The sequence below is a fragment of the Scardinius erythrophthalmus genome (assembly GCF_964197995.2).
Source record: "Scardinius erythrophthalmus genome assembly, chromosome: 25".
Taxonomy (NCBI): Eukaryota; Metazoa; Chordata; class Actinopteri; order Cypriniformes; family Leuciscidae; genus Scardinius; species Scardinius erythrophthalmus.
In genome coordinates, this window is record NC_138245.1 from 17,420,010 (window position 1) to 17,445,830 (window position 25,821).

The following is a 25,821-nucleotide window of genomic DNA, read 5'->3' on the forward strand; positions in this document are numbered from 1 at the left end:
TGAGGGAGGAGCAGGCTACACAGTGAACTCCGAAAAAAAAACGCTACGCTTGAGCAAACAGTTAGTGAATAGACTACTACAAATGATGGCCGTGAATAAAATATAAAATTCAGAGTGTATATGTCAGATGTTTATTTTTAAACCACCACCTTCTAAGTGCTTCTTTTACTGATATATTTAACAATATCTTTTGCATTTCTAATCCAAACAACGTCAAACTTGGCACTGCACTTACTCGTGCCCGTAGCAAGACACCTGTGAAGTTTGAAATCCATCGGACTAACGGTTCGAGAGATATGCGAATAACAGACACACAGACAGACAGACGTTTCTGTAATTTATGTCAGAATTCCTCTCTTGTCCGCCCCAGATGTTCCTGTGAAAGCTGCTTCTGCCATGGCGCTCTCGAAAGGATCCTGCACTGGATGTCACAGAATTTCCAGTCTTTGACTGCTTCCTCCTTCTGTTTTGCATTGAAGGGGGTGGATTGGATCCACTGCTGCTTCAATGTATATGTAATGAGTGATTATAATCAAGGTATTAATCAATATTTTTCCTTCTAAATATCAAATGAGTTGAATGACTTCTCTGGAGATTTTACTTTGTTATAGAAGTTACCAGTGTGATTACTGAAATGTTCTTTTCATGTATTCATTAATGTCTGTATTTGATATCTAAATGCAGTAACAGGGCTTGCTTATTTAGCCCGGCTTCCAGAAATGAAATAGGGACATGTTTTGTGTTTGAGAAAGGTCTTCAACATGTTAAAACATATAGGGGTCATTGAAGCCAATAGTTTAAGGGACCATTTCTTTGTTAAAGCTTTACTTTCCAGTTAGACTAAAGTGTAGTTCTCCCTGAGAGAAAGAACGTATTATCTTGATGTTTTGAGAGGACTCTCCTGTTTATAGTTAGAGCCTGGCTAAATCCAACCTTGTGGAAGCTGTGTCAGTGTGTGTGTTAGTCTTCTTGGTTACAGGTTAAGGAACCACTGGCATTATTTGAGATGACTGAGTTGTTGTTTGGGACATGTTGGCGCCCAGAAACCCAAATCTGCGACCTGGAAGGCCACGACGTGCCTAACTTCAGGGTCCAAGTGTCAGCAGCATAATCGATGGAGATATGCTTCCGTCTATATTTATATGTGTGGAAAAATACTATGTTTATTTATTTCTTAGCCAATCAGAATCATTCAACCTGTAAGCAATGATGTAGCTTAGACCTTGGAAATGTTATAACTGCTGTGATCTTTGTAACTGTAAGAGGGGCGGCCTACAAACTCCTGTGTGAGTCTTGAAGCTGACTTCTGCTGATGAAACTGCAAACTATCTTCAGTAAAACTTTCCCTCAATTTATTATAATTCTGACTCCAGGTCTTCTTTCAAACATCTGGTCCTTGGGTCCTAAACTGTTACCCCCTAACAGCATCTAGCAGGCTGATATGAGTGGTCCCACAATGCTTTAGCTACTTTGTAGCCCTGGTAGCGTCTGGCTCCTTGTTTTGAGGAAGTAATATTTTAATCTTGCAGCATTTGGTGACCATACATGAAATGCAATGTAGATAGTGTAAATAATATTACAAATCTGTTATTTGTTTCTGATCAAATAGTTTTGACTGAGGGCAAAGTTAAGTTTTATAACTTTATATTTTTATTTAACCTTTGTACTTTGACTCAATTGTTGGCTTGTCTGTTTGCTATTCTACAAACTTTGTATTCTAGTATAATGGCTTATTGTTCATTAACTATTATTGTTAAATAAATAAACATTTTTATTAATATTTTTCCTGATCTTGAGAAATGGTCTGTGTGTTATTGGTGGAGATTTATCAGCAGCTTCGTTGCAGGTTACATTGAGGCATGGTTGAGCTTCCATTTACCATTACTAATGTGTGTGATGACTGTTTATATGTGAATAAAAGCCTAAATTCTGTCTGTTTGTCATATAAAGCGATCACATCTCTTCAGAAAATTTGGACTAAACTGCTCAATTCATATGGATTAGTTTTCAATCTCTTCACAAACTTTTTGAAGCATCAAAGTAGTTCTGTAGACCACCAATGGAGGGACCGAAATCTCTCAGATTTCATTCAAATTATCTTCATTTGTGTTCTAAAGATGAACGAAAGTCTTACGGGTTTGGAACGACATGAGGGTGAGTAAATGACAGAATAAAATCTTTTGGGTGAACTAACCCTTTAAGTTTTACTTTCGTTCTCAAGTAAATTTAAACTGCAAGTTACTTTAAATGTCAGACATAAATTGACATACTGAAATAATTGTCCTATAAAATAATTGTGAGATTTAGCCAGTCAGTTTAGGATTATGAAATTATAGTAAGAAGCCATATAGTTGTAGGAATAGGAGCAGTCCATTTAAGTGGCTTGCATGAGGTAGCAAAATGATTAAATCACTAATTTAAATATGAATTTAAATATGTCCTGCTTGACATACTCAATTTAGAACCATTTAAAGAGCAAGTTATTTTTATCCATACAATCTAACCTACATACAAGTTAACCATGTATAAAATCTTCTAATCTAAACTATTTAAACTTCTCAAAACCTTAAAAGAAAACAAAAATATGTTTTACAATCACAGAATTTATTGAACAAATGAAATGAACATTTGGAGTGCCTTCAGGTCAATCAATAACAATAGCCTTCAGACATATTCATGAAACGGTGGTTAAGCTTTTACAATAAAGACCTTTTCGTTTAAACAATTGTAAAGCTATATGGCTTATGACTTCTCTATTTAGAAAAAAAGTAGTTAAAAACATACCTGTATATACACAAACATACATATTTACATGTCTTTTTTTTTTTTTTTTTTTTATCTGTGAAGATCTGTGAAGTTTTCATTAAAATAGCAGTACAGGGAGAGTATGTTGTGCTGACAAACTTATCACAACATAAGTACACCTGAAGATGTTATCAACAACAAGGACTTGTAAGTAAAAAGCATAAAATATTCAGCAAGGAAAGTACAAAAGGGACTTTCAAACGCAACGTTCAAACCCATGCAAATTTAGAAAGAAACAAAAAGTGTGTCAGTTAACAGTCAAGATGAATGACATTCATGATGGGTTTTCAGATTCTGTAGACTTTGCCCTTGAGTTGTCAGATCTTTCTTTTCTTTCCTCTTTCTTTTCTCTGCTCCTGCTTCTGTCCCGTCTGTCTCTGTCTTTCTCCTTGCCTCTGTCTTTGTCCCGTTCTCTGTCCCGATCTCTTCTCTCACGGTCTTTTACACGTTCTCGATCCCGACTCCTTGAACGTTCTCTTCTCCTGTCTCTATCTCTGTCACGATCTCTATCTCTGTCTCTGTTCTTTGCTCGGTCTCGGTCATGGTCTTTTCGGTCTTGATCTCTCTCCCTTTCTCGGTCATGGTCTTTTCGGTCTTGATCTCTCTCCCGGTCTCGATCATGGTCTTTTCGGTCTTGATCTCTCTCCCTTTCTCGGTCATGGTCTTTTCGGGCTTGATCTCTCTCCCGGTCTCGGTCATGGTCTTTTCGGTCTTGATCTCTCTCCCTGTCTCGGTCATGGTCTTTTCGGTCTTCATCTCTCTCCCTGCCACGGTCTCTGTCTCGATCCCGGTCTCTCCTCTTGTCTCCATCTCCGTATCGGTCAGACTCTCTCCGATCCCTCTCCCTACTGTGTTCTCTTTCCCTTTCCCTACTGCGACCCCGCTCCCTTTCTCGTTCCCTGCTCCGGTCTCTTTCACGATCCCTTTCTCTGCCCCGTTCATGCTCATGTTCCCTGTTCCAGCCCCATGACCTTCCACCATGTCCACCTTCTCTGTCTCTGTCTCTCCTCCTATCCTCAGACAAGTCACGCTGCCTCTCTTCAGACATTCTTGAGGGGGCATCTCTGTCACGCGAACCACCATCAAATCTACTTGGACGGTTATGTGGCTCTGCACTGTCTCTGCTGGAACTGCTTCGCCTCCTCATTTCAGGTGAGTGACGTCTCCAGTGGTCATCGCGGTGGGTGTCTGGGCTGTGTCCACCTATACGACCCTGTATTGGGATGGGACCTTCAGGTGGTGTTGGAAGCAGAGGTCCACGAACAGGTCTAACATCTCTAACATCACTTGGGCTATCATCATTGTAGTTAAATCGTGCTGGCGGGCCAACAGCTTCCTTATCATAATGTCCTACTTGTGGACCTCTCGGGCCACCAAACTGCTGAACTGATGGTCCCCGGTGCCTTTCAAAGTCTTGAGATGAAGTTCCCCGTGGCTCCTCAAATGATCCCCTGTGTTGAGGTGAACCACGGAATTGGTTTTGAGGTGGAAATCGCTGTCCTGACATTTCACCTGCAGGACCAGGAGGTCCTCTTCGTCCATCAAAGTGGTTTGGAGGTGGTCCCCTAAAAGGAGGCCCATGTGAGGGTATCTGGGGCTTCTCTATTCCCTGATGATAAGAGTTGCCACCATCTTCAAAATGATCACCAGGTCCTCTTGACATGTTAGATGGAGGGCCATGATCCCCAATATTATGAAGCGGAGGTGGGCCTCTTGGCCCTGGGAAGTGGGATGGTGTTGGAGCTCTATTACCAAAAGGATTTGGAGGGGGACTGGGGAATGGTGGAGGTGGGCCCCTAGGTGCAGAGAAGCTAAAGGGGGGTGGAGGCCCATTAAACCTTTGTCCATCAAAGCTGGGAGGGGGTGGCCCGGGTAGTGGAGGCCCTGGATGTGGCCCTCTTGGTCCAATATGCTGAGGGGGCATTGAATTCATAGAATTATCAAAGATCTGAGGAGGAGGTCCTCTCTGACCAATTGGTTGGAATGGAGGTGGTCCTCTTGGGGTAAAATTTGGAGGTGGTGGACCTCTTGGAGCAGCATCAAACTGAGAACTGCTACCCCACTGATTCTGGAAAGGTGGATATGATGCAGGTAGTGGATACTGAGAATGATCATTATCCCCACGGGGAGGAGGTGGACCTTGCATTGAGGGGATCTGCATTGGCGGAGGGAGATGCATGGGTGGTGGAACAGGCATTGGTGGTGGGCCTTGCATTGGAGGTGGACCAAGAATAGGTGGAGGCCCAATTGGAGGAGGAAAAGACATAGGAGGTGGAATGTTAGCAGGGTTTGTTGTTGATATATGCTGTATATGGGAACTGTGAGAATCCATATAAGATGAGCTGTCATGGATGACATCTTGTGGCACTACTGAGTGTACAGATGTAGATAAAGTACTGATTGTTGAAATGTTATAATATGTGGTTGCAGTGGTCTCAATAGGCTGCCCAATGGATGAAACTTTGTCAGCTTTTAAAATAGACTGTCCAATGGATGAATCAGGTTTCAAAATACTGGCAGAATTAGGCCAAACCTCCTCAAAACTTTTAATCTCAGATTCAATAGGATCATCCTTCGTTTTGTGTTCCTCTTCAGGTTCGTTTTCCATGTAGCTTTCCACTAACTCTGGGTCAATCTTTTCTCCTAGTAACGGAATAGAAACTTCTGTGCTCTCTATATCAAGAAAAGGCACCACTTCACTCTTACTTGCTTCCTCCTTCTCAGTTTCTTCCTCAGACTTAGATGCTTCTGGGTGCAGGATGGCAGGCTGCACCGAATCCAAGGTGGCAGTAACTTGCAATAGGGGAATATCTGCGGTTGCATCCTCTACTGATGTATCTTCAGTAGAGTCCAGCTGTGCAGTTTGTGTGTCTGCAGCTGTGCAAGTTTGTGTTAGTGATGTCTCTATCACTGTAGCTTCTTGTGGAAATGTTTTATCTGTAGTAACAGGAGATTCCTCCTCTGTCTCTGTGGAATCAGAAGTCTGTCTTCTATTTGCAGCTGCCTGTCTAGGGTCTCTACTCTGCCTTGGGTCTCTTCTCTGGTTAATAACTGGAGCAGCTGAACTCTTTGCCACCAACTCTTCAACCTTTTTACCAAGCTGCAGCAATTGACTGTTAGCTAAAAGAGATGTAACAGGCTGAGAAATCAAAGTCTCTGGTATTTGCTGATGAGCTGCTTCCTCGTGCTTCTGTTCCTCAATTTGTTTGTCTTCAAGCACTTTGCTCTGATGCTCAGTTAATTTTTTAGCACCTGGATCAACCCCAGCATCATTAAAAAGAGAGTCATCCTCAGGGTCATAAGCGACATCATCTATCATAGAGGTGACCTCTGTTTTATTAATGACAGCAGATACTTTTGTTGTATTGTGGGTATTTTCTGCACCATAGCCAACAGCTGGGTCATATTCTTCTTCGGGATCATATGGTCTATCGTCCTGCACTTCTACTTCTCTACCCTTGGCTACTGCAAACTGTTGTACAATTGGATCCAGCATGGGCACAGAGACATCTACAGTACTTTGATCTGAAGGTGATAACGAGACATCAGAATCTTGCTTCTTCTTACCAAAAAGTGTTTTCAGGATAGTCTGAAGTGGAGTGGCTGTAGATGGTGCTGAGACATTGGAGGATGGAGAATTACTACCTGTGCTAGTGCTGACACCAGGTGCTTTCACAGAGGAGAGTATGGAAAACACAGAAGAGATAGAACTTAAAGACTCAGAGGCACTGAAGGGTGGAGGGGTGCCTGGGGGAGTTGTGCTTATGGCATCCAGACTAGATCGAAGAACTTTGTCCTGTTTTATTTCAGATTTAGCAATAATGGATGGTTTTGGAAGGCCTGTCTCATCATCTCTTAGAGTTTTAGAACGTTTCTCCTCATTCTCCAGAGGGGTCCCAGGACGCTTCTTGTCCTTCTGGCAAATCAACAACCCCAGGAGGAGATTGGGACGAGCTGGTTCCAGACCTGCAAAAAATGATGAAACATTATTTCATATAAATCTATGATTAAGGGATCTTTAGGATATAACACCTATATATATGTTAAAGAGGTAAGAAATGCACATTAAGAGAGCTTGTTCCACATACTACAAACTGGTAACATGAACTGTTAAAACTTACCTATTCCAAACTTATTCTTATGTTAGTTTTTTATTGTAACATCCAAATTATCCTTGTGATGCATTAAATTAGTAATTACCACACAAGCTTTGTTAATTTAGCATAAATATTTTCTTACACACCATAAAAGCTCTTAATTATATAAAATATATAGATAGAATAGCCTTTCATTATTAACAACACTGCTCATGTTTCTTCCTCTGGCAAACTTGTGCCAATAATGACAATTCTAATCAACAAAACTGTATGCAATTTGTCTCAGGATCATAATCACTCCTTGGGCAGGTTTATTTGTTTTCCTTATAAGACAGGATGATGTCCAGAATATAACTTACCATGGTTGCCATGATATTACAGCTAGTCCAACGGCAAACAGCATAAATGGCAGCACTTTCATTTTGAAGTGTAATTTTCAGTGAGATTGCATTAGTTATACGCCTTAAGTTATATATTACATTTATAGGTAGTCACTTTGAGCAACTCCATTATTAAACACTTGCTCTTAAAATGAAATATGAACCTGAAAAAATAAGGCTAAGACACAAATATCTAGGACATCGAACTTGGATTCATGATATATTTTATTAGAAAGTCATAAAATACATGACAACTTGCAGACAGAATTAAGAACACACCAAAATAAGCACACAAACAACTTTGTCTGGAAGAAACTCATTGTATGAGTTACATTTTGTAGCACGTTTGATATGGCCAAGAATTGTTTTCCATTTTGTAAATTGTGGAACAAGCTTCCCATTTACAGAATAAAGAGTTAAAATACAGACAGACTTTAATCATGCTTACCTTATGTTAACAAAAACAGTTTTTATTAAAAGTCTGGGGAAGACACTAAGATGATTCTTTAAAAAAAGAGATTTTATAGTATCCTTGTACATGCTTACCTGGTCCATCAAATGGCAGAAGCTTTGCAGGAAGTGGGTCTTTTGAGCTCAGAGGGATGAGGTAAAGGTCTTTAATGCGTTTGTTGCTGTTTGCCACTACTCCAAACCGCTTACGGCTACTGAAATAAGAAAACAGAGAAACATACGCCACCTCCTCCTCTTCAGTCGCTGGATGGAAACGAATGAGACTCAGTTCCTGAAAAAAGAAAACTCAGCATCACAAAACAGAAATCACAATGATGCACATGAATAAAGCTAAGTACCATATAAATTGGCTTGACTTTCTAAGTTCTGAATTTGATTCTAGTGCAACTGAAATTTGTTTTTTCTTTTCATACTTTTGACAGCGAAGTCTTCAACTTTCCCACATAATCCCAAACCGTATGTGGTGATATTCTACCGCCAATATGAATGGTGTCAGGCAAGTCCTGCAAATAAAATAAAAACAGTTGTTAAAATGAATCGATAACTCAACTTGAAACCAACAACCTACTATGAAGACCTTTAAGAAAATCTTTAGAAAACAAACCTCCTTAATATGCTCAAATGATCCTGAAACCATATAGGCTTTTGTGACAAACTTGGCAACAGAGTGCATGTTTATGAATCCTTTCCACATCATCTCTTGTCCAGACAAGAACAAAGCGGTTTCACCCTCAGGAGTGGGCTCTGACACACTGATGCAAATACAACAGATTTACAAATATTACTACTTACTAAAATGATAATGTAGAAAGAAAAGCATTTTACACTTAATGTCAAATATGCTGCACCTGGTAGTACTTGAGCCATAATTGCGCAGATCTTGTGAAGAGGCTGGTTTTGGCATCACAGTTCTGGCTAGAGATGCTGGGGCAGGAGGGGGCATAGGCAAAGGACCTTTTGCTTCTACAACCACAGGTTCAACAGAGATAGGAATATTTGCCGGCATAGCAGGAATATCAGGGACTATGTGAGGCACAGAAGACCGATGACCAGCAGTACGAGGATCCCTTCGAGTTATTGTAACGGAAGAGACTGCTGGTGCAGCAGCAGTGACTGGGGGCTGAACCACAGGAAATACGCCGCTTGAATCCTCCATCACAGATGTAGAATCAGGCAAAGGCATTTCAACACCAGAAAGAGAGGAAACTTGAGGGAGATCAGCAGGGGATTTGGATGGTCGTGGCTCTGGTTTAGACTTAAAAGATGGCTCTGGCTTTTTAGGCACAGACATCTTGTTTTTTTTAGATGGTGGTTCATCATCTGCAGACTTTTGGCCTGAAAAATTAGCAACATGTAATTTAATTATTAGCTGTTAGACAGATCATAGGTGTATATAATACAACCAGTAGTAGGCACTTTTCAAGAAATCTTAAGGGTATGTGACTTTTTATATTTGGTGATATAGTCCCACCTGTACAGATCTTGCAGTTCAGGTCAAAGAGATGAGCCCTGTGCTCTGCTGTAGTGTCTTTCAGCATAATACTGAAGATATCTGGCATTGAGCTGCCTTTACCAGCATTGACTGGTGCTTGCTGTGCAGAAGTAGGCCGTGTGTCCTCTTGGGAGTCCTGCACAAAACAAGGACAAACATAGAATGAAAGGGTCAATGAACAATTTTATACTTTAGGAAACTATTCTCATCCATGTGAAAGAAAAGACAAAATAAGATCAAGTTGACAGGTGTGAGAACAAATTATGCATTCAGGGAGTCACTTTAAGAAAATGAAATGAGAGCGGGATTCAGAGAGGTGTGTGGAAGAAAAGACAGAACAGGAAAGCAAGAAAGCCAGCACTTACAGCAGCAGAAGCCAAGTAGGGAGATTGGGAAGTGGCAGGCATACATACATCTCCATCAGACATAGGAGGAGGAGCTTCCTCCATGTCTACATCTGGGGCAGCACCCTCCTGTCTAGATCCACTTTTGGGCTGGGATCTCCCACTTAACTCCAGACTCTTTTGGAAAAAGAATTTAAGTTTAAGCAAAGAGCATGAAAATAGCATAATTCAATGGGAGTTCACCCAAACAAATTCTATCTTGTTTTACCTCAGAGATCTCAGATTTTCTCCAGTCTGACATCTCCTTGGAAAGAAGTTCTTCTGGACTCAGTCTCACCAGCCTAAAAGGACTGATCTCGCCACCAATCACACGATAGAACAGGCCCTGCCACACAGCCAAGTAAAAAAAAAAATACAACTCTCAGCATTGTTACATCTCACAAAGCTACTAAAAATGCATATTTACATTACAATTGATCATAATTGTCTCTAATAAACATACAAAAAAGTATCTCACCTTGTTTTTGGGGTCCTTTAGGTTAAACATAAGGGACCTGTACTTGTTCTTGTACTTGTTATCAGTGTTCAAATAAAGGTTAAACATCTCCTTCTCAATGCTGACGGCCAACTTTCCCACTTCGCTCTCAGACATGGAGAGATCATCACTGTCACTGACTCTGTGGCACAATAATGAATTTAAATATGCAAATTATTGGAATGACATTAAAAATCATTTTATATAAAATATTTAATCACTATTCAGGAGAACATTTAAAAGGCAAACATTTAAACCTACTAAAAAATGAGTGTAAATGTTCTTGTTGGAAAAGTACAATTTGTATAATGAGCGAATACATCATGAATACATTTTCCAAACTGTTTTTGTCTTATCCTGAATCACTATGGAATGCCTAAAATAAGTGTTTATATTCATACTATTTTAGGCAGAACAGGATGACAACCACACCAGAGTAACCCACACATAAACAGAGAGCATGCATTTTGTTAATTAACCACTAGGGCACTTAAGTTACATAGTGCACCTTTACTATTATTCAATTAGAAGTTCATCTAAATGATTTTACATTTTAATGTGTATTTATTTCTTATTTATGTTTACCATCAGGTTAGATATTAACAGATGCTACAATAGTTCATGAGATAAAAATGATGAGCACGAAGTAAACGTTCTACCTCTGAATCATCGCTCACCTTTTATACAGGATATCAGTCAGTGATCGTCTGATGTTGGATCTCATCTGGTTGTTGGGCGGTGGCTGTGGAGGAGCAGAAGTGGCAGCGGGCTGGGTTGGTTTAGGCAATGGGTGTTGGGTGGATGACACTGAGGAAGGTGGGGTTCTAGAGGTAGGAGAGGGACCAGGCTCTGCAGACTCCTTTGGCCCTGCCTGTGGCTGTTTTTTTGGGATAGTAAAGGTGCTTTTGCCAACACGAAGAGCTCCAGAGGCATGGTGGCGAGATCCGGGGGGGCCTGAAGGAGATAAAACCGGAATTGGTGGTGGGGGAGGTCCCGGCTTCTTCAATTTGCCCTGCGGTATTGGCTGTTTTCTTAACTCTCTGCCACTGCTCAAAGGTGCTGCATTTGTTTTGCCTTTGGGAAGAGGAGAGGTGGCAGCAGCAGCAGCCTTTGTCCCCTTGGAGCCAGGAGACTTCTTCCCACCTTTGGGAGCAACATTTGTAACAGGGGGTTTCTTGTCAGCGGATGCAGTCTCCTTCTCTGGTTTGACCTCTTCATTGCCCTCCTTTTCTTTGTCTTTTTGGGGAGCTGCAGGACAACAAAAAGAATAAAAGGATTCATGAATGCAGAAATGGCAAAATGACTCCAAATAGCTCTTCATTTGCGAAAAAAAAAAAAAAAAAAAAAAATTAGTGTGAAATGCACAATTGTAGTGCCTTGCCTTGAAACTGTAATAATTTTCTCAAGTTACTGAATATGAAGACCACCATTACCAGTTCAAGAATTGGATTAAAGACACAAACAACAAAATGTTGAACATGTAATCTTTATTTTAGAAAATATTTTACAATCATCTTTAAGCAAGTTTAAGGACTACCTGACCAGTCAGATGTATTTGTATATATTTAATTATATTCTTTAAACAATTTATTAATCATAATAATCAGCAAGTGACTGGGTAGCATAAATAATGTACCAACAAACTGGAGCACATAGCAGCTATTATTTGGTATGTAAATTTACATATTTTTTTAAATATGACAAATTTGAAGAAAAATACGAAGGGTTCATACCACATGAGCCAAATTAAGATTCACTGCTGCCTTGTTTTTAATAATTATCCATTATATCACTAACCAAAATAAATATTAAATCAATTATATGAATTAAAATGTTGAAAGCACTGTTAATGTGCAACAATACAGCACATTGAAGAATATAAATGGAAATCGTGATGTAATAATTCAAGGAAACATTACATAAGGACTTTATGGCCTGGTTTCACAGACAGGGTTTAGATTAAGCCAGGATTAGGCCTTAGTTAGGACACTTAAGTAGCTTTATAAACGTGCCATGGAAAAAATACATTACTGGTGTGCATCTTGAGAAAACAATAGCACTGACATTTTAAGAAATGTCAGTGCAAGACGCTTTCAGTTCAAACATGCATTTTAGTCTGAGACAAGGCTTAAGCCTTGTCTATAAAACCAGGGGTATAAAGGATTAATATTTTACCAGCTACATAACACAAGTCAATTTGATTAGAGATCTGAACATATAACCAGTGTTCAATAAACCACAGTGGACCTAAGCTCCCTTGTATTGCAGTAATGCATCCTTAAAAAGCACTTTCAAGTTAAGGTACACAATGTACTACAGAACATCAGAGTAATCCCATTCATGTGTTATTCTTATCAGACAAATTTCTCCATATCTTGATCAACACTAAAGACACAAACCATCCAAGGAAACCTTATGTAAACTAATTCATAATGTCATTCATCCATTTTAAAAAAGCTGCTGGGACAAAGACAAAAAAATGATTGGCATTATTTTTGATTTTCTAATTCATAATTTCAGGTATCAAGCAAACCTCACATTAAGCTTAAGGTGTCCTCCTTTGTTTTTGCATATGGAAAACTGAAAACTTGCCCTTTCCAGTAATCAATCATTCCTACTAGTGCAGAAAACAAAATTCAATCTGCATCAAATCAACTGCATTCAGCTTTCAACAAGTACACTAACCTCTCAATATGTAATTTGTTCATATTTAAATATGCAATTAAGACAAGAGTATCAGCATTGTTCTACATTCTGTGTATATGTATAAACAAAGCTAGACATATCCCTGTGTGCTGCAATAATGAGGCATGTGAATTCTGTCGTTGTCTGCTGTGGGGTGATAATGACGTCCTCAGCTGTTCTTCATTACGGTTCCTCATTACATCAGCTTACTCTCTGGGCTCTTGGACTTTTCTGAAACGCCACAGTTCTTCTCTCAGGCCGGCTCCAAGGACTGTAGGCTTCTTATTGCAAAACACACTGTGATATTTAGCGGAAGGCTGACAAAGGCCAAAAGCAGGCAGAGGCCATGACATCCCATGTTGTCATCCAATAAACAGACTTCTCTCACAATTGAAGCACAGGGGCAGCAGAGTATTATCCGCAATTTCACTTTATTTTGAATGCCACTTTGTCCACTCAAGATTTATAAATGCAGTGCATGCAAGTCAAAGGAAATATCAAACTAAAAGCTGTTAGTTAAAAAGTTACATGTCTTTGTTATTATGTAACAGGACTGTAGTCAAATGTCCATGTGATCAGAGACGTTCTATTCTTAGTCGGGGAGGAGGGCAGGAGAAAAAGACACCAAAACCTACCTGATCAGGTGTGCGGTCAGTACAGCGTTTCGGATGAAGTTATTGCCCCGATGACGGCAGAGATTGGAGATAAATGGCAATGGTATTCCACACATTGAGAAACTCAAATTCACATGCACATACATTGTAGATGTTTATCAGAAAGCTTTACAAAAGCATTTCACGGCAAGGCACTACAGTTTGGGCTCAGATCCATAGGATCTAAATTTTTAGATCACTTTTTTAGTGCCGGAGAAGGTTAGATAAAATAGATTAAGTAATTATAAATAGACTGTAAAATACAGTCTTTATGCGTTTTAGATCATAAATACTTACCATATTTATCTTATTTTAAACTTACCTGTTCTGGATCTCTGAATGACCTGATACAGGTATTTTTCAAATATTAGCATCTTGTAGTGTTACTTAAACACTGACAAAATATTTAAGATGTAGCAGAGTGTCCAGCTCAAAACCATAATTATAGCTGTGCTAAAATTCTGGCGCTAAAATCCTATAAAGGCACGTAATTTCAATTTCAGTCCAATTTACACCAGAAAAGAGCTGCTATTTTTAGATCTTTGAATCCCCTTAGGCTGCAACAATTTCAATCAGTTGTTCTTGACAGTTCAACACCCCCATCATTGGTAGAGACAGGTCAAAAAAATGTGGAAAACCCTCAGAGAGATACATACACGCTTTGTTTAACACAGATGCTGATATGGGTGTAGTCTTTTCTGGCGTTACTGCAATGTAATTATGGTCACTGGACCAGGATGACATGGCCGGAGGGGGCGGATGCTCCTCTGCATGCTTGTCTTCATCATCATCCTCTTCCTCAGTCCCAGATTCTGACTCCTCCTCCTCACCTTGGTTAGAGGACCTCCTTTCTGGTCCAGAACTCCTCTACAGACAAGAACAGAAAGCATTGTCAGCATTAAAAAACTATTAAAAAAATTAAATAAAAAAATAATATATATATACAGCACATTGAATATATAAAGCACAAAAATATATATTTTAAATATATATTTTTTATTAAATTGCTTTAAGACATTGAGGAAAAACATCAGCTATTTCACACTATTAAAAATGCAACAATAATTTTTACATTTAGAGCAAAATCTATTGAAAATAGAGAATTGAAGATTTAAATGACCTATAGCTTTATAGAAAAAGAGCAAATACAATACCTGTTTTCCTGATTTATCGTGCACCTGAATTAGCAACTACTGGATTAAAAACTTTTCAATTTACACCTAAACACTAATGTAAGTGTATCCTCACACAACAGTCATTCAGCCATAACTGGTGTAAAATAATTTCCTACCATTAAAGCCTTAATAAACTGAATATTGCATGATTATTATTAGGTGGCTATTAATAATACCTTCTGTGGTGATTTATTTGTGGTCTTTTTCTGCATTTTGGGTTTGCCCCTCTCTTTCTGTTTGGAGTCTTTTCCATCCGTGGTGATGATCTTCATGGCGGCAGCAGCATGTCTGAGTATGCAGTCGTTCCCACAGTAGACAGAGTCAGGGAGGGCATCTCTCTCACAGCCAGGGCCGATGCATTTTGGGAGGGAAGATTCCTCAACTGCAGTCACCTGCTAAAAACTCAGGGATGTCAAACCTCTGCGGCCACTACATTACAGCAGTAGATCTACACCGTTTGTAGCGTACTTTTTTTTTTTTTTAAGCAAGCTAAACAGTAGTATTTTTCCGCTATTAGTTTTAAAAATGGCACTTCATGTGGTCATGTGACAACAATACATTGCTATCTAGTTAAAAATGCTTACTTATAATTTTAAACTCAATTTTGTGTAAAAATGTCTGAACATTCTGTGTCCTGATCAAATGAGTCAAAGATGATTTTGGCTAATATTAACTCCAAGGTCATGCATGGCATTAGAAATAAAGTCAAGTCATTGCATTGCAGAATACAGTATCCAAAAGCAACAAGCTCAGTTGTATACTGCACATTTTGGCGACTCAAGTAGCTCATCTGGGTATTCAACAGATATTATATACCGCAGCAATACTAATAGTAGCATGCTAACCCACTTGTGAATATTTTGAATAATTTTTTTTGTTATACTTTTCAGCATTAAAAAAACCAAACAATTCAAACAAAAACCATAGAATTTTGCAACTGTTGTTAAAAGATATAGGAAATACATAAGATAGCAAAAAAGATGAGCAAATATTATGACATCAAATAATTTAGAATCAATTATTAGACTTTAATAGTATTTAGTCTTTGCATATTGTTGATTTCAAAATGTATTTAAGTGTGGCTCATTTAAAGACACCTTTTAGTTTTATTGTTAATGAGGCAATCTCTTTATTATTACATTCATAAAAAAAAGAAAACTTACCATATCTTGATATCATAATTAGATGCCTTTAGGAGGTGAAATTCAAGTGATTTGGTTGTTACAAACCCCCATTTATATTAGCAGGAAAGGTATTCAGTTGAGAAAACAACATGAAACCCAATAAAAACATTTTTCATGCTTTGCACTGGTGCTAAAAAGTGTGGTTCTCAAATGTTGTCGCTGCCATTTGATTTCCTTTTGATGTTTTCCCAACATTAGCTAAAAAATGTTGTGGTCAAACCTGGTAATCATGCTTATATTATACAATGAAACATTGAAAAAAATCACACAGATGATAGCTTTTAAATTAGCTAAACGCCAAATATTGACAAAGCAATTGTATGAATAATCTGAATCAGAAATTGATGTTGCAATTTTACATTAAATTAAAATTAAACTTTATCATTTAAAAAAATGTCACTGATAATTAACTGTTGAAATTCAAGCATGGAAGCACCAAGCATTGATAACTGTATCCAGAACCTGTATTCTTCAACACCATGAAATCAAATGTGTAAAAAAAAGAAACAACAGTGCAGTATTCAAACTCGTGTTTCATACGTAGACATACCGGCTGGAAAATCTTTATTTTCTTTTTCCCACTTGGATTGGTAGCCTTCTCGATCCTGCCCTTGATACCCAGGTCATCAGAAGCTTTCTCCTCTGTGGTGGCTGCAGAAGTGCTAGATGCTGTAGTGAGACCGGTCTCAGTTTTACGAAGGCCAGCTACTGGCCGTTTGCCATTCTCTGCAGCTGCTGTGGAGGAGCCGGACTTGGAAATCTGCCCCTTCTGTGTGTAGCAGTTTGGACAGACATAGTCCTCTCCATTTCTCTCCATCAGTCGGCCACGTGCCTCAGAGATCCCAACGCAGTCGCCATGAAACCACTCCTCGCAGCGATCGCAGCAGATCATGAACCTATGCAAACAATGATCAAACACCCTCAATAATCATTAAATCCACAAGAGACATAACCTCGGCTGACAAAAACAGAAAGGAAGCAAAGGACAATCTGCTTCAAACAAACACATGCCACTTTTTTTGCATCTTGCCTGATAAGGACAGTGTGTAACAATATTCAAGTGTTAAATGAACTACTAACAAAGAAATCGGATGGACCCATACAGAATTATGGAACCTGTATCAATCATTCTTGTCAGGATACTCATAATTTTGACCCTTTCAACTTGGGCTTAAAACACTTTCTGCAATCCGACAAACTCCTTACTGCTGATGATTTATGAAACACAATAATTATAGAAAACAGTAAAAACAACGCAACTTAAAAAGTATAGGTCATATATCATTGGAAATTAGGGTTGCGCTACATATGTTGCTTTTCCTTGCTAAAACTCAGTTATAACTAAATACACTGGGTGGCGCTGTGGAGCTGGTTATCAAGTTGATTGTATTGATCACAGAAAGTCGCCGTCTTCGATCAAAATAATTTTACTAAATGGCCTTACAAAATAGAATTACTTTTGATCAAATGGATCAACACGTCGTGTAGAAACATTGTCGTGTGGAAACATTGTGGGGTGAAACAGATTTATCATATCACCACCATGAAATCACATGAAATCCAAACACCAGTCGAACGAGGAAAGACATTCACAACTGCAGGTAAGCGCAGTTGTACCCAACGAGCCGTGAAGATAACTTATCTGATAGCAAAATGATCGAGACACATGCTTCCTTTAAGTTACGTCGAGGGAGACAGGTTTAAGAACAGAAAACACAAAGTGCTGTAAGAAACTTTGCTTAGCACTTTATCTGTGTCCCTGCAGAGTCTTTCGGCGGACCGCATTTTCTCTGCATCCAGCCTTATTGTTATCAGACTGAGGAGACAAGATCAGACTTTCACCTGAGCATGTGGATATTCGTTTTCCTCAACATGAACATGTAAAATAATTTAAACACAATAACCATGTGCTGACTCGATAACTGGCAGATAAATCTGCTTCGATCTATATATTCTTTTGTTTACACCCATCGTTTAATATTTTCAACTAAAAGAATACCTCAAGATGTAATGAAAGCTTGTTGTGTATTTGCTAATCATGAGCTTGTTCAGAAAAAAATCTGTACTGGAATGCAACACACGCACAGTGTGTCCCCCACATCAAACTATATCTGCTGTGTGAAAACACCCTCAGATGCACAAGTCAATCAAATACAGATATCATTTGTGTCAAACTCATACTTACTATGGGCAATGCCAATACAGTTTAGTTTTAAGATGTACATGACACCAATAACTTGCACAAGACCTAATAGTTTTAGCACACAAAACACTTACTAGCACTCATATTGATTCCTCCTTGGCCTGACTGCTTAGGCTTTCTGTGAAACTCATGATTTAGTTTTAAATACACTGGGCAATACATGTGCACAAACTTACAAGGTATAAAAACACTTGAGTTCTGTTCCTTTGTACTCTCAATCTTCTGCTGATCACACTCACATAAGAGCTCTTTTTACATTTAGTACGTACTTCACAGTGTTAACTTCCGTAAAATCTCTTTAATTTTATGCAAGTGATAAATACATTAACACAAAAGTGCATAATATTAAACAAACTACATATACTGTATATAATTAATATGTATACCAATATTATTAAAATAATTAAAACTAATTATTTCATTAATATTCTTAGTCATTTTATAATAACTTGGACATATAAAAATATATATCCATTTTATATACAAATATTATTACAATTATTTACATCTCAAAAACATTGTTTCTTAGTCTTTTTCTCCGCTAAATCTACATGCATCAGTTCAAATTTAATTCACCCAGAATCCAGCATATCAGCTAAAAAGTATCTCATGCACCTTTAACAAAGACACGTACCTTTTGTTGTGTTTCTGCCTGCAGATGCAGTAAAGTGCATTAGGGTCATAACCATCACTGTCGCAATCACTGGACGACGACTCATCATCATCATCGTCATCATCATCCTCCTCCTCCTCCTCATTCTCTTTCTTCTCTTTGCGGAGCTTCACTCCTACTTTGGGTTTAGTGTCTCTTTTAGAATCTTTACTGACTGCTCTGGTAGGACGTCTATTTATGGACTCATTTGAGGACTTCTCTTTGCTCTTATTACCCTCCTCCGCATCTTCCTCTTCTTTCATCTCAACATCCATCGCTTGTTCCTTTTTTGCTTCCACATCCTTTCCATCTTCAGCACTGGCCTCAGTCTCAACGTGTTCTTGAGTCTCTTTCGTTACTTCACTTTCAGCCTCATCTTCGTTTTCAGAGCTGCCATCATCACTCACCGAGTCTCCGGCTGCTTTAGGCGTCACTGCCCTCCTCCCCCTTCCCCGGCCCCTTTTCTCTGGTGAGGCCACTTTCTGTTCCTCTGATTTGGCTTCTGCATTTCCGTCAAAGCTGGCCTCGGAAGCAGTTTCAGCATCGGTTGGGGTCTGGGATGGAGGATCCCCTCCCTCAAGTCGTGAGGGACAACTTCTCCTGCCCGTTCCTCTTCCTCGCTTCACAGTGACCAGAAACTCTTCCAGTTTGTCCGTGCGCTTTGCCTGCCTGCCGCTACGACGCACTGGGGCGCCCTTGCCCTCTGGAGTCTCCGCTGCCATTTCTCCAGGGATTTCCCTCTTAGCAATGGTAGTCCGACGAAAGCCCCAAGTCTTCTTAAACTCGCGTAAGGGCTTTGTGGATTTGTCAGGGTCCTCTAATTTGTCTTCACTAACATCACCTTGGTCTTTTTGATCTTTGACTTGGTCTGAGACTGATGTTGGTTCTGTGTGTGAAATGTGCAAAATTAGTTCACAATAAATGTTTAAATGCTAGAGATATGCAATTTGATTAACAAAACTCTGATATATACATCCAAGCTGATAAATCAATCAAAATGCAGGTGGAATATCAGTAAAAACATGTTAATTGATATGGTGTGACGTCACACCACACATTGAAAAGAAGCTTTAAAAAAAGCTTTTATCCATTTAATGTTTTCCAGCGCATGCACAGAATAGATAGGAACTCTTAAATCTCAATGATTACATCCTTTCAATAATTTCCCAATTTGAAATCCTGATTGGAGTCAATGGTGGAGTGGGCCGTGGGTACCTTGTGAACTGGTATCCACAGGATCCTGGCTGGGCTCAGGCTCATGGGCTTGAGCCAGCTCAGGGCTCACACTCTCCTCCATAGCAGAGAGACACTATTTTTCAAACAGAATATCTATAATTAAGAAAGAACAAAGATTTAATGGAGATCACAACTCCCAAAGAGTATTACAAATTCCTAAGCGAATAGTCTTCTCAGCTGAAGCCTTGTGGAATCCTAGTAGAAGGTGCCAATGAGCCTTTCCTTTGGATGTGCCATGCATGCATTTAGTAAATTGTATTGAGGCCTATAAAAAGGATTTAACATGCTTGAGATGTCTAAAAGTGCTCCATCCTTGATCTATTGCATTCAGGGTGTAGTCAAATTAAAATACACTATATAGAAATTTAAGGATGTGTAAAAAATTCTCTAAACCATTTAGACAACAAGAACAAAACCATGACACTGATAGAAACTTTTTCTCTTCTTGTTCATACAGAGCACACTGGGCTTCTCTCAACTAAATCACATTAAATAAATATTTCTAAATATCTTAATATAATTAATATCTAGAACATGTTCAAACTGTATAATTCAGAGAATGACGCCCCCTGAATGCACAACTTTGCATATACAAATAATACTAATATTAACCATTTCCCACAAGTAAATTCCAAATTTTACTCACAGCATTGTCAATTATACAGTAAAACTAAATAGTTTATGAATTGTGTAAATGTTGCGTAAAATAGGTACACTGAACTGAACATATAAACACACACTAAAGTTCAAAAGTTTTTTTTTTATAAGATTTAAAAAAAGAAAATACTTTTATTCAGCAAGGAAACATTGAATTTATTAAAAAAAGAAAGAGGTTTTGCCATGGCAAGAATAAAAAAAACACATTATAATTTACATTAAAATAGAAACAATTATTTTAAATGTAATATTTCATAATATTACACTTTTAGCTATATTTTATTTTAACTACAATTGCAGCCTTGGTGAACAAGACTTCTTTCAAGTCTACACACACACACACCACAAGAATTAGAATCAAATAGAATATCACATCAGTGGAATAGTAGTCAAATATTCCATAAAATTATTTTATTCTTAAAAAATAAGCGCAGGATCAGTTGAAAACATACCTACTTAATTTATAGACAAAGGTTTCATCATAAAAAGTTTGTGCATTTTGAGTTTGAATATATTTTTCCTGAAACTTCTGAAAAGGACTAAAGACTAATCAATACACTCTTTCAAGTAGACATAAATAGACATGCATATATCAAGTTTGTATTACTACTGAAAACCTTAACCATTGAATTGTGTATTTTAAGTTTCATACAACAGTGTAATACATTTATTACATTGGGTATTATTCTAGTAGTCTAATTATAATGCACTTTTGAATTACACAGTCAATGCATTGAATTTTCATCATTCAGTTTAATTCATTTGACATGTTTACACACTAGGAATTAATTTCATAATACTATGCAAAAACTACTTTTGATTATTTTGAGTTTCATACAATTGCAATTGATGGACTTTTTTGTATGATGTGATAGTTATATCAAATATATCTGGCTTAAGGCTAACAGAACTCAGCATGATGCAGCATATCACAATGAAGATCATTTTATTTGACAAGAGCTGCATTAATAACGATTAGGCCTAGGCTAATAAAGGCTGTATACATCTTTAACACTGCAATCTAGCGAAAACCAGACCTGCTTTAAGAAGACACCTGCATTCTCTAACATGCCTTTGGGAATGGAGGTAAAGTCATATTTATAAGTTTCCAGGACACAATTACTGTCAACCATTCTCACTACGATAAACAGTAACAGTAGGACTTCAGTTGTCAAAAAACATGCAGTCTCTCATATTAACAGTAGTGAAATGCTGTACCTGTTTGCTATGATGACTGGAACTCTTCTATTTAAGATACTGATCTATAAACAGCGAAAAGAATAGTTAAAAATTAGCAATGAAAACTTGACCTCTCATTTTAAGGTGGTCAACTCAATGTGCTAGGTTGTCCTTTGAGCACAACATAACTCTTTTTCTGTATGTAATCTATGTTCCTATTCAGCCAGTTTAGACCAAGTTATACAAGAAAAATAAAAAATAAGCTCTCCAATTATGTACCAAACTGCTACACAAGATCAACTAAACAAAAATACGCAAGTTTATGTCACATAATGTTGCACACTGTTGGTAAAAAACATTGGATAGATGTCTAAGAGTGACATAAATTGCTAATTATTATGTCTATAAATCAATAAAATAAAATATAATTTTTTGCAAAAATAACCAGTTTACCTGAATAGAATAAACAAATGGACATTCTATTACAGAATTAAATATGCCATATACTTGAATCCTTACTAGCTCAAACACCAAAAATATTCATAAACTAGGCTACTGCAATAGACCCAACCGACTTAAGGTACTGAAAACACGTAATGCATTAACCACAAATATTGAGATATTACAAAACACAACAAATAAGAATGAAAAGAAAATTTACGTTTCAAATGTGCTTAAGGCCTAGTTATTAAAATTGTCCTGAGATCCATAAAATTACCCTTGTCTAGACAAGTGTAGACCTAATTTAAGGAAAGATGATGCATTTTCAGAAAGAGTGGTAAGTAATATTTATGAATACAGCATTCCTGCACACAACATTAGTGGTAATAAATAAGAAATGCAACTGTGTGCGCTGCAATGGCCGCCCATAGTAACAAGTAGCTACACGCCAACAAAACTGACACGAGCAACTCAGCAAAACTATAAGCCCTAACGTTACTTGCTGTAAAATACACATAAGCGTAGTAAAGAAAAGGCGGCAAAATGAGATAAAACAAAAGCTTCCAGGATTAAATAGAGATTTGTTACTTGCCCGTTAGCTTTAGCTAATAGCTAGCGCACGACCTCCATTTCACTGTCTCTTACATAAGAAATCATTTCACTCCTGCTATTTTGTTCCTTAGACTTATACATAAGAGTCTGTGTGTATATAGCGTTGAATATTACTAATATAGTTCTGACTGGACTGCATGCAGTACTGGAGCTAAATCTAACATTTCTGCGAATCGGTTCTTTCGAACAGCTCTTACTGCCGTTTTTCGTCATCGAGCAATGACGCCATCACGTGGTTCCAACGTCCCGGCGTTCCAATAAAACATTATTTACGTATATGTTGCTGATTATGATGTTATTGATAAGTATGCTTTTTATAGATGTATATTATTTAGTGTGCCACAGTGTCGCGAGGGAATCACTTTCGTGAACCGACTCGCCTGCATGTAGTAAGAGCACTGGTAGGTTTCGGTCACGGAGAGCTGCCACGTGAGAAGCGGTTATAGTCTACGCGTAATTTTTTTTTATCATTTAAATGACAAAATAATTGAGAGAGATTTCATAATCATGCATTACATGCTAAGGGTTTTAAATATTTAAACAAGTTTTCAAAAGTATGTCACACACATATAACTTATATATCCGTATCTGCAAGTGCTAGCTTTCCAATCCTTCCATTCATGCAGAAAAATACAAAAACAAACTTAACATTACGATAAATTAGACTTAAAAGCACAAAAACATTGTGCACCACATTAAACGTTACTGCAGAGAACCGCACACACCCACTTTGTCGACACAGTACAAATCAAAACTTCACTGCATAAAAATTCAATCACAGTTTTAAAAGACGTAAATAATGCAATCGGGTAACGTTAACGTTAACTGTTACATAGCAATATGTAAATGCTTAAGAAAATAACGTACAGTCAAATTGTAATAAAATAAGATTAACATACATAAAACAGGCATCACATTGCAACAGCTATTAACCAAAATACAGCTGTTTATTCTTCTATCCCAGGTCGGTTTTCTCCATCTGGAATAATCTTTTCTTATCGTATCAAAATAAATACGGAGGCTCGTGGCGCCATTACTGGAGCGCGAGTTTCACTGATGTAAATATGACAAACTGTGTCTGCATCTCTGCCTTTTATTAAGCACAAATGAACAGCGAAATAGCATGCACTAGTGCTCATTACAACTGGAAATGCATACTTACTTGTTATCATTAATGTCGTTTGGCGTACGGTCAATGCAACGGTATGACCTCCATTTTCTTTTCTTGTTGATGATGGCGGCGGATTTTTGCCCGTAGAGCTCCAGTCCAGATAGCGTGAGACGAAGCACATTCGAAGTTGAAGTTACAATGTAGGACAGCGACGTTGTGTCGTGGGGGTGAAATTGCATCATCCTCAGATATCTGACATGCAGAAGTGCGCCCTCTAGTTTTCAGAATCAGAATAGGCCTATATTGTCAATATGCTTACACTCATAATTTGTCTCGGTGACAGAAGCGCACATTCTGAATGACAACAATTAAGACAAGAGTAATAAGAATAAAATAAATGAATAAAAGAAAAATAAATATATAAACAGACAAAAAAGGCAATTGACAATGTAGGCCCTACCGATAAATAGGCTACAATTTTATAAGGGAATGTGATTAAGAGGTATGATATCCTAAACTGATAAAAGTATAAATAGAATTGGGTATTGCACGTGTTCTTATTGGAAACTGGGAGCATTCATGAGGTAGATGGCCTGAGGAAAGAAACTTTTCTTTTGTCTGGCTGTTCAGGTGCTCAGTGCTCTGTAGCGCCGCCCAGACGGCAGAGAGGAAGGGGCCGGGTTGTGAGGGGTCCAGAGGGTTTTTTCCAGCCCTTTTCCTCACTCTGGATGAGTACAGTTCTTGGAGTGTAAGAAGGGGTGTACCGATGATTCTCTCTGCAGTAGTCTTCTGAGGTCTGAATTGGTAGCTGAGCCAAACCAAAGTCCCTTTCAGGCAAATCATTTCACTCGGCAGCCATCTTTGAAACTCCTCTCTGGCAGCTGTTTCAGACAAGCAAGTACAGATCCTATTTCTTTCAATGGGGAAACATCAAATTCTCCAAAGCTGTTCACCAAGCTTATAAGATTACTTTTCGTATTTGAAATCACCATTGAAATCTGACAACAGCTGTATCATAAATTCTTATGCTTAAATAGCATTACATTTTCAGGCTGGAGCAGTCAATGCGCAGGAGCTAAAGCAGTCGATTGGCTCTTTCATTTAGAAAGTGGACTTATTCCACCATATTGTGCATTGCACTTTCTCCCATTCATAGTAATACCAGTGCACAATCTTTCTTCTTTCTATATATAAAGTCTTTGGACAAACCAGACAAGAAGTGCAGAGGACAGACCCTATGACTGGCAGGTTGAACTTTGTCTACTCAAGTCACCATGAAATCAAAATGGATCATTCTAATATTTTATGGAGTATTGGCAATTTTATTATAAATAATTTTTCCGTGCACATCCTTATTATTTTAACATTTTAATCTTTAATCAAAATAACATTAAGTGAGGTATTGCACTATGGGAGATGTCTCAGGCGTGACCAATCCTGGAATTACCAATTACACCACATCTGACCAATCACGACCGTGATGCAGGATTCCCGCCTCCCTAATATATATTGCTGCTAGCGGACTCCACTTCATTTCTCAGCATATCTCTGTGCAGCTGCAAGGAGGAATTCTTGAATAAAACAAAAACTAAAAAACACCTCATGATGAATGAGTGTTTTTTACACACGTATAGGATGGAATGAGCCAGTTATGGTTCTGTGACATCCAGTCTATAAAATTGGACAAAAGTGTGAGGTGAAGCCTAGCTTGTTGCTGCACATATGTCCTGAAAAGAAATGCCCTTAAATAGTGCCCATGAGGTAGCCATACATCTGGTAGACTGAGCCCTCGGCCATGAAACAAATAACTTAATTTGTTTCAATGTGTGCACCATCGCTCAAACACATTCCATTTCCGATCATATGCAGAGCACGTTGAAGCCGCTCTCGCATTCTGAATAGTCTTAAT

At 38.2% G+C, this 25,821-nt stretch overlaps 1 protein-coding gene across 11 annotated transcripts; it reads right to left on the reverse strand.

Annotated features, from left to right (window-relative positions):
* Positions 1 to 2,591: 2,591 nt before the first annotated feature.
* dido1 (death inducer-obliterator 1) lies at positions 2,592 to 24,135 on the reverse strand. Of its 11 annotated transcripts, none has more exons than XM_081357749.1 (17): positions 23,964 to 24,135; positions 21,788 to 21,831; positions 19,892 to 20,005; positions 18,659 to 19,562; positions 16,372 to 16,717; positions 14,814 to 15,029; positions 14,119 to 14,329; positions 10,802 to 11,372; positions 10,107 to 10,266; positions 9,858 to 9,974; positions 9,659 to 9,766; positions 9,225 to 9,381; positions 8,602 to 9,088; positions 8,358 to 8,505; positions 8,167 to 8,256; positions 7,829 to 8,024; positions 2,592 to 6,771 (listed from the first exon to the last, which is right to left on the reverse strand). In XM_081357749.1, exons 3-17 carry the CDS (start codon positions 19,971 to 19,973, stop codon positions 3,080 to 3,082), a joined length of 7,485 nt encoding a protein of 2,494 aa, XP_081213875.1. In that variant the 5' UTR covers positions 19,974 to 20,005; positions 21,788 to 21,831; positions 23,964 to 24,135; the 3' UTR covers positions 2,592 to 3,079. The 11 variants fall into 11 exon arrangements, with proteins under 11 accessions (XP_081213875.1, XP_081213881.1, XP_081213877.1 ...); XM_081357755.1 differs by having other exon boundaries at positions 9,611 to 9,766; XM_081357751.1 differs by having other exon boundaries at positions 9,611 to 9,766; positions 14,814 to 15,032.
* Positions 24,136 to 25,821: the final 1,686 nt, after the last annotated feature.

Coding starts and splice junctions, on each gene's coding strand:
- dido1 (XM_081357747.1), bottom strand. CDS start 24,093: ATGTGCTTCGTCTCACGCTATCTGGACTGGAGCTCTACGGGCAAAAAT. Junction 9,975..10,106: donor TAAAGGACCCCAAAAACAAG/GTGAGATACTTT, acceptor GCTGTGTGGCAG/GGCCTGTTCTATCGTGTGAT. Junction 8,506..8,601: donor TATGGCTCAAGTACTACCAG/GTGCAGCATATT, acceptor TATTTGCATCAG/TGTGTCAGAGCCCACTCCTG.